The following is a 14,528-nucleotide window of genomic DNA, read 5'->3' on the forward strand; positions in this document are numbered from 1 at the left end:
CACGATGTGGCGACCCCCAAGTGTAAAATTATTTTCATTTTGAATTTATCGCGCCTGAAGCCATATTGGCTAGCGATCTGAACTGCTTGCGATTGCCTTGAGGACGGAGGCATTAAAGCAGAGACTCCTCCCCTATTAAGTTTATGGCGCCTGAAGCCAGATTAGGCTAGCGATTGGGAGTGATTGCAGTTGGCTTGAGAGGGAGACATCAGAGCAAAGATTTCTCTCTTTTTTAATTCATCGCACCTGAAGCCGAATTCGGCTAGCGATTTGAAGAGCCTGCAGCTGGCTTGTGGAGTCAACCATCGGAGCGCGATTCTTCGACTCGCAAGTATACTTCCCATATTTCCGATGGTCTTAGGCGACCCCTGGCAAATCGTCATTCGACCCCCAACGGGGTCCCGACCCACAGGTTGAGAACCGCTGTCTTAAAGGGACCAAGGTTGGAGACCCTGCTATAGAGGTTGCAGGAAAATATATACAGTCTTATTTCTGCCTATATTTCACAATTAGCACATTTGATCTAATAAGTCCATTTTCTTTGTAACATTTTATTAACAAATTGGTAGGCACACATTATTTAATGAAACATCCAAACATTAGACTCGTGAGAATTGTTTTTGTAAGATTTGTAACATCTTATAGAAATGTTTTATTTACGAAAGAAAGTATTGTCACCAACGCTGACAACCTATTTTTATTTGGAAAGCATAGCTCTCCCATTACAACAATTCAGAAATAAAGGGGAATGCTTATTTTAAGAAGTTGACAGATCAAAAAGTATTTATACCAAAAATGTTATAACCGATGAAAAGCAACCCATTTTCTAAGGACAGTGTCTAACAACTACTATCTTCAAACATGTTACCTGTTTTTCTGTGCTATTGAGATGGCATTCCATTGCTAAAGATAGTTCTGCTATGTCTGTCAATCATAACAGTATCAAATTGGTACATCTCCATTTCTTCATAAGCAGTTTCTTTTCTCTCTTAGCTACAGCTAATTTTCTGTATTTCACTAGAAAATGCATTTTCTAGTGTAAAATCCTGTTTATATTTGCTATGTCAGGCTCTGATGTTTCAATCCCTAAGATCTGTGACTTAAAGCAAATAAAAACATATTTTTAAAAAATTTGGTAAAATGTGCTTAACAGAACTTCAATAGACTCTTTTATGCTGCATATTAATAACAAGTAGGCTTACTTATCAAAAAATGCAAAATACAGTACTAGTATTCAACTATCTACACTTGGAGCATAGAACTTCCATTCTTTGGGGCACAAAAACATAGGATGAAAACAATGTTAAAATACTCAAAAACAAGTAAGGTTGGAAAGCCCACTATCACACACATTACAGAGAACAAAAATGTGATCTGTTAAGTTCATAGCCAGGGAGAAGACAGGTAATTGTAATTCTAGTGTAATGTGAAAATGTCTTTCAGGAACTCCTGCTAGATATCCAACTGATTATAATAGATAAATGAGTCAGAAAAAAATGTATAATAGTCATTTTATGTCTAAATGAATTAGCAATTCCTGATCAGAGGTAACTCTGATATAGGATTACCTACTTCTACCACTCTAGCTCATAAATTCTGGAATGCAGTAGTTAATGGTTTCACTTTCAGAAGAACTATATTTAATTCGCCTTCAGTTAGAAGGATTTGACACTCTAGCAAATAAGACTTGAAAACTGTCTTGTATCATTGTGGACAAAATCTTTGTAAGTAGTTAGGTATATTTTCAGTAGCCTTTTAATTTCTCACAGGACACAATTCAGCCTGACTGAACTACTGAACTGTCAAAAGCAAAATTAATTTTCAAGTCTTATTTGTTACTGTTCAAATGCCCTGACAAGCAAACCAAGCAGATTACCATATAAAAATGGTCAAAAATTAAATAACTGGAGCCAGTCCATAGCTGTTGTTATATAAGCTTAAACAATGAGTTCTAATTTGGGGTTAATATTGATTACTATACAATTAAAATGTTGATAACAGATTATTTATCCCATGGATAAAGACTGTGTTGTCTCTCCAGAGACAACTTCTTCTGCCAAACCTAATTTTAACCATGGCTGTTACAATATAATTAAAACTTCCATTAAAACAGAGCTGTTATTGTAATATCTTTGATTTAAGCAAGAAATTATTATTCTAAATAAAAATGCATGATATTCTTCTGAGCTTATACCTAGCTAAAAAGCTACATTTTTGGAAACTTGAAATGTAGAATTTAATGTACTTATAGTGCATTAAAGATCTTTACCCATATTTGACAGTAGGACTGCTATTACCTATTAACTACTGAAAATAGTAACATGACTGCAAAATAGCTCAGAATAAGCTTGGAAGAAGCTATAGAATAGTTGAAAAAAACTTGGAAACAGTACTGAAAATCCAATGTTTACGCAGCTTTAATATTTGCTTAATAATTTTAGCATGAAATGTTTAATTTCTAAATACTAATAAAACACATAAGAGTACAAAAGCCAGTCAGATTGATAGATTTAAGTATGATCAATTAACCTAGGGAAGGTTCAAATATAGTGAGTGTACTACATAAGCATCCAGGAGTTTTGTACATACGTTATTGAGCATGTTTTCAGATTTTGAAAGCAGTTAAATTGAACTTGCATATACAAAAAAGCAGACTATAGTGTAAGCTTGTCTAATATTGTCCTGTGTGTGTAAATACAGCCTTGAGCCCTTCAGTATTTTAGGTATTTTAATTCTACAAATTTATTCCTAAATTCCTATGACCTTTATTCCTACGCAAGGCAATACACTATTCTTAATCCTAAAATTTGCCTGAAATATAATACTTTTTTCTGCTTCCTGGTTTTTCCTACCTCAACAATACTTTAAATTTGTGATTAAATAATTAAACTTTGCTGGTCTTTCATCAATTTTAGTAAAGGTTAAATAAAACATGCTCTAAACCCAACTTCTAAAATTTACGCATCCAACCAGCCACCATCATTTCTAATGAAATTCTAAGGCTTCTTTTCTCTGAGCTACAAAAGGATAGCTGGAATAATGGCACAGGATACTGTATTATGCTTTTTTATTCAAAAGCTAGAATAGCATCAATATCCATGTCATGGTGAATCAGAACACATGTAAAATACCTTACAATACATTAGATTCCAAAAAGGTACCAAAAAGTACAGTAAAATTAACACTTCCATTACAGGAAATGTATGACACAAAACCAATACAAAATAAAAAGGTGGAAAGTGATACTGGTTCCCTAAGATGCATCTCATTCTGTACAACTGGAATAACGTGGTTAACTCCAATGGGCAGTCCCTAGATGCAGAAGCTGCAGCTTTAAGCAGACCCCTCAAAATCATTTCAATTTAACCTATCAATAAAATCATTAATCTTCAGCAAGGCTGAAATTTACACACCACACTCTCTAGACAACTATTATCTGTAAATATTAAACAAAGACATTTCCAGGGAGGTCTTCAGATACACATAACAGGCCATAGAAATGTATTGTAAAGTTAATTTTGGTACATAATTGTAATGTCCATCTACAGCATTAAGTACAAAACATATGCAGTAGTTTTGTGCATTAGAGCATGCCACTGCATACCTGAATACTTTTGATCAATATGGCTTGTAGTTATTCTGATGACCACGTCTTGGAGCCTTCCCATAATTTGAACTGCCTTGACCTATAAGTAAGCAATCAAATACATTAAATTAGTATTTAGTCATGCTTGCAGGTATCTATAACCAGGTCCCATCCAAAATAAACAGATACTGAACAGTTGTAGTCTTGATAGCTATATCCTATATTCAAAAACTCTTTCTTCTATAAAAGGAAAATCATCTGGAAAACTCTGTATTTTAGAATCTGTCCATTCTAAAATACTGAATGCAATACATACCTCTTCTTCCACCTCTTCCTCGGCCGCCCCCAGAACCAAACTGTTGCTGCTGATATACTTCTTTTGGCTGTGCTACCTTAATTTCACACTGAAAAGATTGTAATGTAAAACATATGTTCTTAACATACAACACTACATATACATACCACAAGTTATAAATGTTATAAATACCTGGATTACAAAAATACTTTCCAAACAATAAAATCTGAGGGCAAATATTCTAGAGAACACTTCTGCTGCACAGAAGTTAGCACTGTACTATAATTTATAAGATATAATCTATAAACTCAATACCTCTTTCAAAACTGAACTTTAATCTCTCAAATTGCATAAACTCAGTTTACATGATTAAATTTCCATATGCTATCTGAAACCAGGAAACAAGTTAAGCAAAATATGGTTAACTATGGCTAAATATATCACATGAGTATAGCCAAAAGTGCACGCAGTCCCTGTCTTAACAATCATTCATTCAGCAACCATTTGAAGTTACAATGGCACTGAAAAAAATAATTTAGGAATAGTCCCCACACTTACAATAAGTATCTTAAAAGTCACATGATCAAAACTCAGGAATTTGGCAACAGACGTATTTATGATAGCTGAAGCACCTTGGGATCATGTGAAGCATTGTCAATGGGAGGAATATGTATTCACTTAATGAACATCTGATTCACTTAACAATCATGACAAAAAAGGTCATAAAATCCACCACAACTCACTTAACAAGCACATTGCCTAGCAAAAGAATTCTAACCCCAATTGTGATTTTATTCAAGGATTACCCATGTACACATATTTTTCATCCGATAGTGCTATGAATGCCAAGTATGTGAGTTTTAAACTATTACACAGTGACTATAACCCAAAACAGGGCAACATGAAGCTCCCTAATATTGTAAATACATCCATCATCCCTTATCATTTTCATGATTACTGGAATTATTGGCAATTTGGCAGCATCCAAAGTTCCAGCACCCTAGCTCCACTATAAGCCCTGCTCTTAAAATATGCTTCCACATTCTACCATTTGTATTTTGCTTTATATCTTCTGCTTCAAGTAGTCCATATTCTAATCAAGCGACTTCCTACTTTTGGCTGTTACCTAGTGTTATTGTCAGTTGTGGAAGGCAATTTTCTTTTTTGCTTCTTAACTGCCACATATTTTAGCTGGGGAAGCTGGGAGGGGGTTGTTGTTGGAGCATCGAAAGTTAGTCATAACAACATTTCGCATTCAAGGACATCCTGCCTCTGATGGAGACTGCCTGAAGATTTTATCCAATTGAGTGTGAAGAGTTGATTGGACAATGAGATGAACTTGTGGGTGTGGGGCAGGACTGTGAACTGTTAACTGGGTGTGAAAAACCTGGAAGCTTTCAGTTTTGAGTTTTCCCAGCTGTGCCACCATGACATCTCTAATAAATTGGAACTTTGAGGAACCTCAAGCCTCAGTGCTTTATTTTGTTGGGGGTGTTTCTTGGAACCCTGACAGTGTTATATTAATGTTTTCATGTCTTCTTATTCAAGTAATTTTCAAAAAAGTTTATTTCCTTACTATCATAGGATCCAAGCAAATTAATAAAAATTAACAGAAAATGCTTATTTTAAGTCCATTGTTTAAGAAACCTTTATCCTTCTAGCTATCCTCCTAGTTCAGGGCAACAACTCTAGAGAAAATAACAAAAGAAAGATACTTCCTGTTTTGAAAGTGGTTGCATTTTAAAGTGACTGAGGACAATGGGCATTACGGTATTTCCAATGACATCACATTGGTAAAATCAGTATTTTTGCCCTAGTTTGCCATTTTGGTTTATGAACAGAAAGGAAACAAAACTAAAAATCTAGCACTATGTCACAGGTTCTGGAAGCTGTAAAAGGGATGATAAAGGCATTACCGTATATACTCGAGTATAAGCCGAGTTTTTCAGCACGTTTTTTGTGCTGAAAAACGTCCCCTCGGCTTATACTCGAGTATATACGGCTTATACTCGAGGTTTTTTTTTTCTTCTTTTTTTCACATTATACCGGATGGTGCAAACTTGGCGGGCTTTTGCATTAGCGCGGGGAAGCCCTGCCGGTGCAGTGAGAGGCGGGCGGGGAGCCGCCAGCCTTCTCGGCTGAGGGAGGGAGGCTTTCCCTGACCGGTAGCTGCCTCATTTCCCTCCCTCGGCTTATACTCGAGTCCCCAGTTTACCCCAGTTTTTTGGGGTAAAATTGGGGACCTCGGCTTATACTCGGATCGGCTTATATTCGAGTATATACGGTATATTGTCGATTACTTCACCGACCCAGGCTGTGACATTCAAATAACAGTAGTATACCAGCATTATATAAATACAACTTATGAGTTTACTCATTCTACCCTTCCTGCCTACATTATTCCCACATCCCATCAACAAATGTGGTCCACATAAGACTTGTATATCATTAATATTCCTTTTTGAGGGAATAATAATCTAAAGCTGTGATGGCAAACCTGTGGCATGCAGAGCCCTCTGGGCACATGCGCAGTTGCCAGCTGCTCTTCCGGTTTTTGATGCACAGCTGGTCTTCACGTGCGTTGGAGCACCAGAAATTCAAAGACCAGCTGGTTGGCGTGCACATTTTATTTATTTTATTCAAATTGCACAGGCCAGCTGGTCTTTGGATTTCTGGCATGCATGAAGATCAGCTGGCCATGCACGCCGGAAACAGGAAGAGCAGCTGGCTAGCGTGCATGTGCACTAGCCAGCTGGTCTTCAGGTTACCAGCGCTCAAAACCCAGAAGAGCAGCTGGCTGGCGTGCGCACCAGCCAGCTGGTCTTCAAGTTTCAAGCACTCTGGTGCACGCATTCCGCTTTCGGCACTCAATGCAGAAAAAGTTCGCCATCACTGATCTATAGCTTCTAGGTCTCAAATGCCACTGGCTGTTTTCATGAAATTATAAATTAAATATAGTACTTTACTATAATATACTAAATATACTATATTACTATAATATACTCCTTTCATACAAACTAGTCCTGTTTTTCACTAATTTGCTGAAGTATATCAAATCATATTTAATGGTAGGCACTACGTATTTCTCAAATTTGGGATAATATAATGAAAAATATTATGCATCACTTTTCAAAGTGAAATAGGCAGCATATAAATTTAATACTGTCTAGAAACAATTAGCCCTCACTTCTGGGGAAAAAAGACATGTACACTGTAATACCATCTACAATTGCTGATGCTACTTCAAATCTTCGATTATGCAAAAGGAATTAAATTAATCTGGATAGTTTCTAATTCTGTAGTGCAAAAACAGATCTCGTGGCTAAAAAATTATACAATAAATATATTGTGCTCATTTAGTCCGTTTCCTATATAGTTTCCAAATTCAAAATAAACTTTGTGTAATTCTCTTACTTTTCACCTTCCAACAATGTGCAAGATATATAAAGTGAATAGATTCCAATCCACTATACATAAGCGGAATTCCTACCTTACTACCACTGACATTGTGGAACTTTTTCTCTAATATTTTCTTCACTGGTTCTTCTTCCTTAAATGTGATGAATACAAACCCCCTTCTTTTATTGGTCTTTGGATCCATTGGAAGTTCAATCGCTTCAATCTAAAGAAACATAATATTTCAAGTTAATTGGAATTATGTATCACATTACCTTATTCAGTAATTCTGGTCAGTCTCTATCTGTTTTTTCAGGGTACAACAGTCTTGTGTTAAAAACTGCAACTTATTAAGCACTAGGAACTCAGTAGATAAAGCTACATTGATAAAATAATGTAACAAATGCAAACTATTACTGCTCTGCAAGTGTGATCTGATTTGTATAATAATTTACAAATTTCATCTAAGGATGACCATTTGCTGCTCTAAACAATTAAAGTCTGTTAAAATTTACTATATACTATGCTCGAAAAACCACAAGGAAATACAAGGACAGAAAGCAATATAAAAATAGATTTATGATACGCAGGGGTACATGATTTGTCAACCATTTAAAGAAATGCCATGATGTAACCAATTCTAATTAAATTGAAATACAAGCATATAAATTCATATGTATGTGTATTGCACACCTGGTATACTACTGCACCTAGTATAATAATCAATCCCTGAGTAATATACCCCATATTTCTACTTACAATTACTGTGGATTAAAACAATTTACTTTACTATTTTCAGGATAAAGCTATCCTGTCTACCTAAACTTGCATCAGATTATATACCTCTCCAAACTCTCCAAAATATTCCCTGATTTTGTCTTCTGTTGCCTCTGGGTTAAGTCCACCAACAAATATTTTCTTCACAGGATCCTTTTTCATTGCCATTGCTTTCTTAGGGTCAATCACTCTTCCATCCAATTTGTGTTCTTTTTGCTCCAAAACCTACAAAGCAGTTCAAGAAATCAGGATGACAGAACATTTATAACATTAGCATTAGTCTAAGTAATATATCTCAGTCTATCACTAACCTTATCAACACTTCCTGCTTCTTTGAAGAGAATGAATCCAAAACCTCTTGATCTGCCTGTATTGGGATCCATCTTTATTGTGCAATCAGTTACTTCACCAAATTTAGTAAAGTAGTCTTTTAAGTCTTTTTTGCTTGTATCCCAACTGAGACCACCAACAAACATTTTCCTGCAACAAGGTAAGCAAGATACACTGAAAAATTATGACCATTGTTACCATAGCAATACAACTGGTCCTCGATGTACCACCACTGGTTTAGTGACAGTTCAAAGTTATTGAAGAAAGTAACTTATTACCATTTTTCACTTAAGACCATTGCAGTATCCCCATGGCCACATGATCAAAATTCAAGCATTTGGCAAATGGATGAATTTATGATAATTGCAGTGCCCTCACAGTCATCTGATCACCATTTGTAACCTTCCTAGCTAGCTTCTAATAAGCAAAGTCAAAGGATAAAGCTGGATTCACTTAATGACATGATTCACTTAACAACAGGTTGTAAAATGGGGCAAAACTCAATTTACTAATGAAAATTTGGGGCTCAACTGTAGTCATAAGATGAAGACTACCTGCATTTCATCATGTCTCAGTATAATTTGTAATTATAATTTATAATTTAATTATATATAATTTATCATCTGTAATTTGTGATGTTTAGCCTTTCGTAAAACAAGTTTACATAGTTATACCTATGGTTCAATTGCCTTCACTCAATTTCAGGCCCTGAGATACTTACAATAAAAGTTAAGCAAACCAAAGTATTTTACTAACTGAAGTCATACAAACTAATGATTCCAACTCAAGTTTTAAGCATACAGCTTTCATCAAGACTCAGACTTTTTGTTTAAACAATTACCAGTTTGATTTTCTATTATAATAGGCTGCTCTATTAAATTTTAGATATATTCAAGCCACCTGGCATTTCAATTGGGCTGCATGTAATTATGTAAAAGGTTGCTTTTTTTGAGAGTCCACTTCAAGTCCAGACTTTCCCTAAGAAAATTTAATGGAACAGGAAAAACATAGAAAACAGGAGATAAAATATAGTAAACAACTCAGCATCACTTCTACAAGGATTATGCTGGAGTTACCTAATCACCTAAAGAAACTAAACTGCATACATGCTAATCGAACTGCAATTGCTGGAGGATGTACAGTTAAATTACACTGCCAGCAAATAATTTCAGAAACATATGTTCCTGTTCAAAGTTCTTAAGCACCTACTTCTGACTCCCATCGAACTAGCAACTTAATATATTTTAGGGAGAAGGGGTCATTTTACCCTTTTCAAGTTTTAATACAGAGGCAAGGACAGTAAGCTGTCCTCAAATGGCACACAAAGAAAAGGGGGGGGACGCCTAGACTACTGCCATTTCAGGAAACCAGGAGCCTTAACCGCCCCTCCTTCCCCTACCACATGGCGCCAACAAAAGGCAGCTTCAAGAACAAAGGAGGACCGACTGCTGCAGCCCCGTTTCGGCTCATTGTCTATTTCATCCGCAAAGACAAGGCTAAAAAAGGAAGGACCCCCGCGCTAATCTCCCTCGGCCAAAAAAAAAAAAATATGATCAGGCAAGGCAAGAAAAAGCGTTAAGAACGGGATTGGAGCCGAGCCAAAGCAGCGGGTTCGGGCCTGTCACTCCTCCGAGCAGGTTGTCGCCGCGCATGGCGCCGGAAACCACAGAAAGTGGGCGGGGGCAAGCTAACGAGGCCCGGCAGCCTTACCCCGCGTCCTCCTCGTTCTTGCTTGCATTGATCTGATCGCCTTCGGCTCCGTTCTGGCTGCCGCTAGCTTCTGCAGAAGCTACCGATTGCCCTGCCTCCTCGCTTTCTCCTTCGCCGTCCCCCTCCTCTCCGGCCTCGGCCACCACCACTGCCGCCGCCACCACCTCTTCCTCTTCCTCCTCCTCTTCAAGCTGCTGCTCCGGCTGCAACAGCTCCTCGTCGCCGCCACTCACGGATCCCTCGGCCGCCGCGGCCGCCGCCGCTTCGTGCCCGTTTTGGGTGGCGCCAAACTGGTGCTCCACCTCGGCCATGATCTCTAGCCCAGAGTGCGCCGCTGCCTCGAACCTGCGTAAAGCGACAACAACGGAAGTTCTCTCCCCCTCAGCGAGGCCTATGAAGGGGGGTGGGGAAAAAAAAAGAGATGGCGCCTCCAGACGCACGGAAGGAAGGAAGGAGCGCGCGTCCCACTCGGCCTCGCCACGCGAAGCCGCTAAGCCAAGCGCCGCCCCCCCACCCCGAGTTTCCGAGACTCACGTTTAAACGCCGCTCGGCTCGCCTTTCCCAGGAGGAACCGGAATCCGGTCCTTAAAGCTTTGTCGCGAGCCTGCCGGTCTCTGCCGATGTCGTCAGCGGCGACAGTGGCTCCTCCCCTCCCGTGCAGTTCCTGACAGACAAACGGACACGACGGCGCACAGCTATCCAGGGGGCGAAAGCACGCTCCCGCCTGGCCTCCTTTTATAGGCTTCTCGGGTCGCGCGGCCACTCCGCAACAAACCTCCCGCTTACTGGCCAAGCACGTCGATCACTCATGTAGAATCTCAGCTCCCGTTGGCTGAGAACACCTTTGCGTATTCTCGGCCACGCCTCCTCTCTAACTGCTGGTTGTGCGGCCTGCGGCTTCTTACGAGAGCGCGGAAATAGAATTGTAAAGGCCTCGCCGTCAGTTACGGTCACATAGTTCACAAGTTGTCTCCGAGTTCGCTTTTCTGAGGGGGCGAGAATTATTCTGGGATGGAAGCATTCATATTGCAGCTTCCGAGCATCTGGAAGTCGGCGGTACCATTAACGAGAATGGAACCAAGTTTCTCCCCTTGTCGCCCCCGCCCCCCACATAAGTGCCGGTTGATCTGATCGTCACATAGGAGGGCGTGAGAACGATGGCTCAGGCCGCCCCGCTTCTCGCCTTAATTTATCTACCTAACCTTGCACACCTGTGCGGGTTGCCTCTCAACCGTCCGAAAGGAAATGGTGACCGAGAAGCGAAGATCCCATGTGGCTGCGAGGGGTTAATTAGGCCAGCCGAGGCACAGCCCTGGATTTCAGCCACTTGCGGTTCCTGAGGAGGCGGGGGGGGGGGCTACCTCCTGGCCTTTCTGAAGGGAAGGAGAAGCAGATGACAGACCAATTGGGGTGTTACAAAAGAGCACTTGTCATTTATAGTGCCGCTGATAGGATTGCACCCAGTTGCTTCGTGTCCTAATGAGCGGGGAAGGATGGAGAATTTTTGCTTCCAATTAGATAATTGGTCTAATTGTCAAAAGGACACAAGCACCTCCAATCCTTTGCTCACTGAGACAGTCGTGTTGACCTCACCTCTTAACACCTCGATCCAAAAAAGGAGCAAGCTTAAGGCACAAGACCACCACTGTGGAGAAAAAGAAATCCTCCCCCATCTGAAAGTACATTTTTCCAAATTAAATGGTCAAACTCACATAATCAGCGCTTTCACATTAGACAAGGGTTTCTTTATAATACATTTTTTTTAAATTATATGGGGGAGGGGGTATCAATTTTGCAAGCACCTTGTGAAATGATGCTTTGATGCTGCCACCTTAAAATTAAGAATTTGTTCAATAATCTTTATAAAAAGTATATTCTTTTATACTTTATATAAAAAGTATAGTTACACAGAAGTGTGTAACAAATAAAAGTTTGTTTTATTTTATTAAAATACAATATTTTTTTATAAAATTTTAATTTTTATTAAAAGATTGTACAGAAGTAAATATATCCATTATATTATAATATAATAATAATTAATAATAATTATATTATAATATATTATATTATATCCAGGACATAAACTCCTACCCTGAAAACGACGCTATAGAGCACTGCACACCAGAACAACTAGACACAAGAACAGTTTTTTCCCAAACGCCATCACTCTGTTTAACAAATAATTCCCTCAACACTGTCTAAACTATTTACTAAATCTGTACTACTATTAATCTTCTCATCGTTCCCATCACCAATCTCTTTCCACTTATGACTGTATGACTGTAACTTTGTTGCTGGCAATCCTTATGATTTATATTGATATATTGACCATCATTTGTGTTGTAAATGTTGTACCTTGATGAAGGTATCTTTTCTTTTATGTACACTGAGAGCATATGCACCAAGACAAATTCCTTGTGTGTCCAATCACTCTTGGCCAATAAAAATTCTATTCTATTCTAAGTGTGTACAACTGTGTGACAAAATAAAATAAATAAATAAAAATAAAGAAGTAAATCCATCTAATTGCATCCAATTTATTAATTGCTGAAATATAAACTAAGTGAATGACCATCATTCTAGGATTCCATATCAAAATAATATGACTGATAGTTTTGATCCTTACCATTTCCAGTACTTCATCTGTCATTAAAAGATACGTGAACAGATAAATTGTTTTTTTTTCTACTCATGTTTTATCTTTTCCCACTTCAATTATTTATTTTTCATTAAAATATAAAACCTACAATTATGGAAGGCTTTTGTATAAGTTGATTTATGATAAATCATTGTATCAATTTTCTTATGGGAGCTGCATTGGTTGCCGATCTGCTTCTGGGTGCAATACTTATATATATTGTTGTGACAAAAATAAATAAATAAAATAAATAAAAAATGCTGCTTGTCATCATTAAAGCACTTCATGGCTTGAGACCAAGTTGTCTGAGGGAACATCTCTTGCTGGTCACATTCACGGAACCCACTAAAGCGGGGAGGCATGAAGTGTTGCAAGTCCCATCCCTAAGGCAGTACATCTGGTGGGAACCAGAAGAATGGCCTTCTCCATTGCATCTCCCTCCCTTTGGAACATCATCACTGCAGAAATTAGACTGGCCCCTACTTTGACAGTCTTTTGTAAGGCCCTGTAAGATTTAGTTTTGCCAGTGGGCCTGGAGAGCCCAGAGTGCAATGAAGCCATCAAATGACTTATTTAATACTCTGTGGAGGGGGGGGATGACTATTGTTTTTTGTTTTTATACTGGGCTTTTATTGTTTGTAAGCCGCCTAGACACTATGAGTGAGTAAGTTATACAAATTTTCTAAATAAATACATAAATTGCAAATCAGATCTTTAATTTTTAGAGACATTTAATACAGTTACTATAACTCATGTCTAGTATTCTGAGTGTGTCAGTATATTACATATATCTATTTATTTCATTTATGTTACGGTTTCATTCAGGAACCAAAGATAATGTACATAACACTCCCTCCTTTTTTCCCCCACAACAACCCTGCAATGATGGTCAGGCTGAAATAAAGTAACTGGCTCAAAGTTGCTTGGTGAGCTTTCCCAAAACAGGTAGGAGTACAATCTGGATCTCCCTGCTACAATTGGTGTGACACAGGCAACACTATATTGGGCTTACATTGAGATTCCAGTTTATAATGAATAGTGTGAAAGAAAACTGAAGTATAATGGCATATTCATTTAAATGGCTTCATTATTAGCAGGGAATCCTGTATGTGAAATGGATTTGACTAAGGCTGCTCTACACTTCTATCTTTAAAAGTTTTATTGAATGGAATGGAGTTGAGATATATGTACTACTGTAAGTATATGGGCTGTGAAGATAGGAGTTTTAGGAAAGCTTGTGGAACAATGAATGAATGAACCTGCTAAGTGATGGGGAGGTGGGGGAGGTGAATGGGGAGGTGAATTGAGACGAGGGTTTAGAAAAAGTGAATGGAACATTCTGAGAGCCAAAAATAAATGCAAATGATGCCTGATATTTGCTTAGAAAATATGTTTATTGTGAGTATAACATTTAAGATCAAATATACGCATGTACACATGGCAAAGGAATGAATCTCAGTCAGTATGAGTGTGCATGCAATGGTTAATAATGAACAGGTGAGAGAATTAGTGAAGGATAAATAGAAATAATGAAAAGTTCCGTGTTAAATACTGTAGGAGAAGCAAATAACTATTACAGGAGCAAATTAAAAAAAAGATTTTATAAGAGCTGAAAGAAGTTGAATTAGCAGTCTCAATTTTCAAATTGTATTATCAAGCCATCTTTTAATATTCTTTCTTTGAAATGGTTAGAATCACTTTACTGGTTTCAATATCTCTTAATAAGTTGCAGAGTTTTAATTACAAACAAGGGAGAATCCTGAGGGAGTTAATCTTAAAAAACTATCTGAACAATT

At 38.1% G+C, this 14,528-nt stretch overlaps 1 protein-coding gene across 6 annotated transcripts in view; it reads right to left on the reverse strand.

Annotated features, from left to right (window-relative positions):
* LOC131191795 (heterogeneous nuclear ribonucleoprotein A/B-like) overlaps positions 1-10,897 on the reverse strand; it is a 33,506-nt gene extending 22,609 nt beyond the window's left edge. For 2 of the 6 annotated variants that reach the window (XR_009153576.1, XM_058170274.1), the window contains exons 1-7: positions 10,629-10,896; positions 10,095-10,439; positions 8,366-8,534; positions 8,121-8,279; positions 7,372-7,503; positions 3,903-3,990; positions 3,605-3,686 (exon numbers count right to left, since the gene is read on the reverse strand). Coding sequence is in view for 5 of the 6 variants with exons in the window: in XM_058170274.1 (XP_058026257.1) it covers positions 3,619-3,686; positions 3,903-3,990; positions 7,372-7,503; positions 8,121-8,279; positions 8,366-8,534; positions 10,095-10,405 (927 nt within the window). In the remaining variant the exon portion in view is untranslated. Of the gene's footprint in view, positions 1-215; positions 456-2,401; positions 3,687-3,902; positions 3,991-7,371; positions 7,504-8,120; positions 8,280-8,365; positions 8,535-10,094; positions 10,486-10,628 lie in introns of those variants that run through there. The other 4 variants (XM_058170275.1, XM_058170276.1, XM_058170273.1 and 1 more) reach the window with 4 other exon arrangements.
* Between the last annotated feature and the right edge of the window lie 3,631 nt (positions 10,898-14,528).

Source organism: Ahaetulla prasina, chromosome 2 (genome assembly GCF_028640845.1).
Source record: "Ahaetulla prasina isolate Xishuangbanna chromosome 2, ASM2864084v1, whole genome shotgun sequence".
Classification (NCBI taxonomy): domain Eukaryota; kingdom Metazoa; phylum Chordata; class Lepidosauria; order Squamata; family Colubridae; genus Ahaetulla; species Ahaetulla prasina.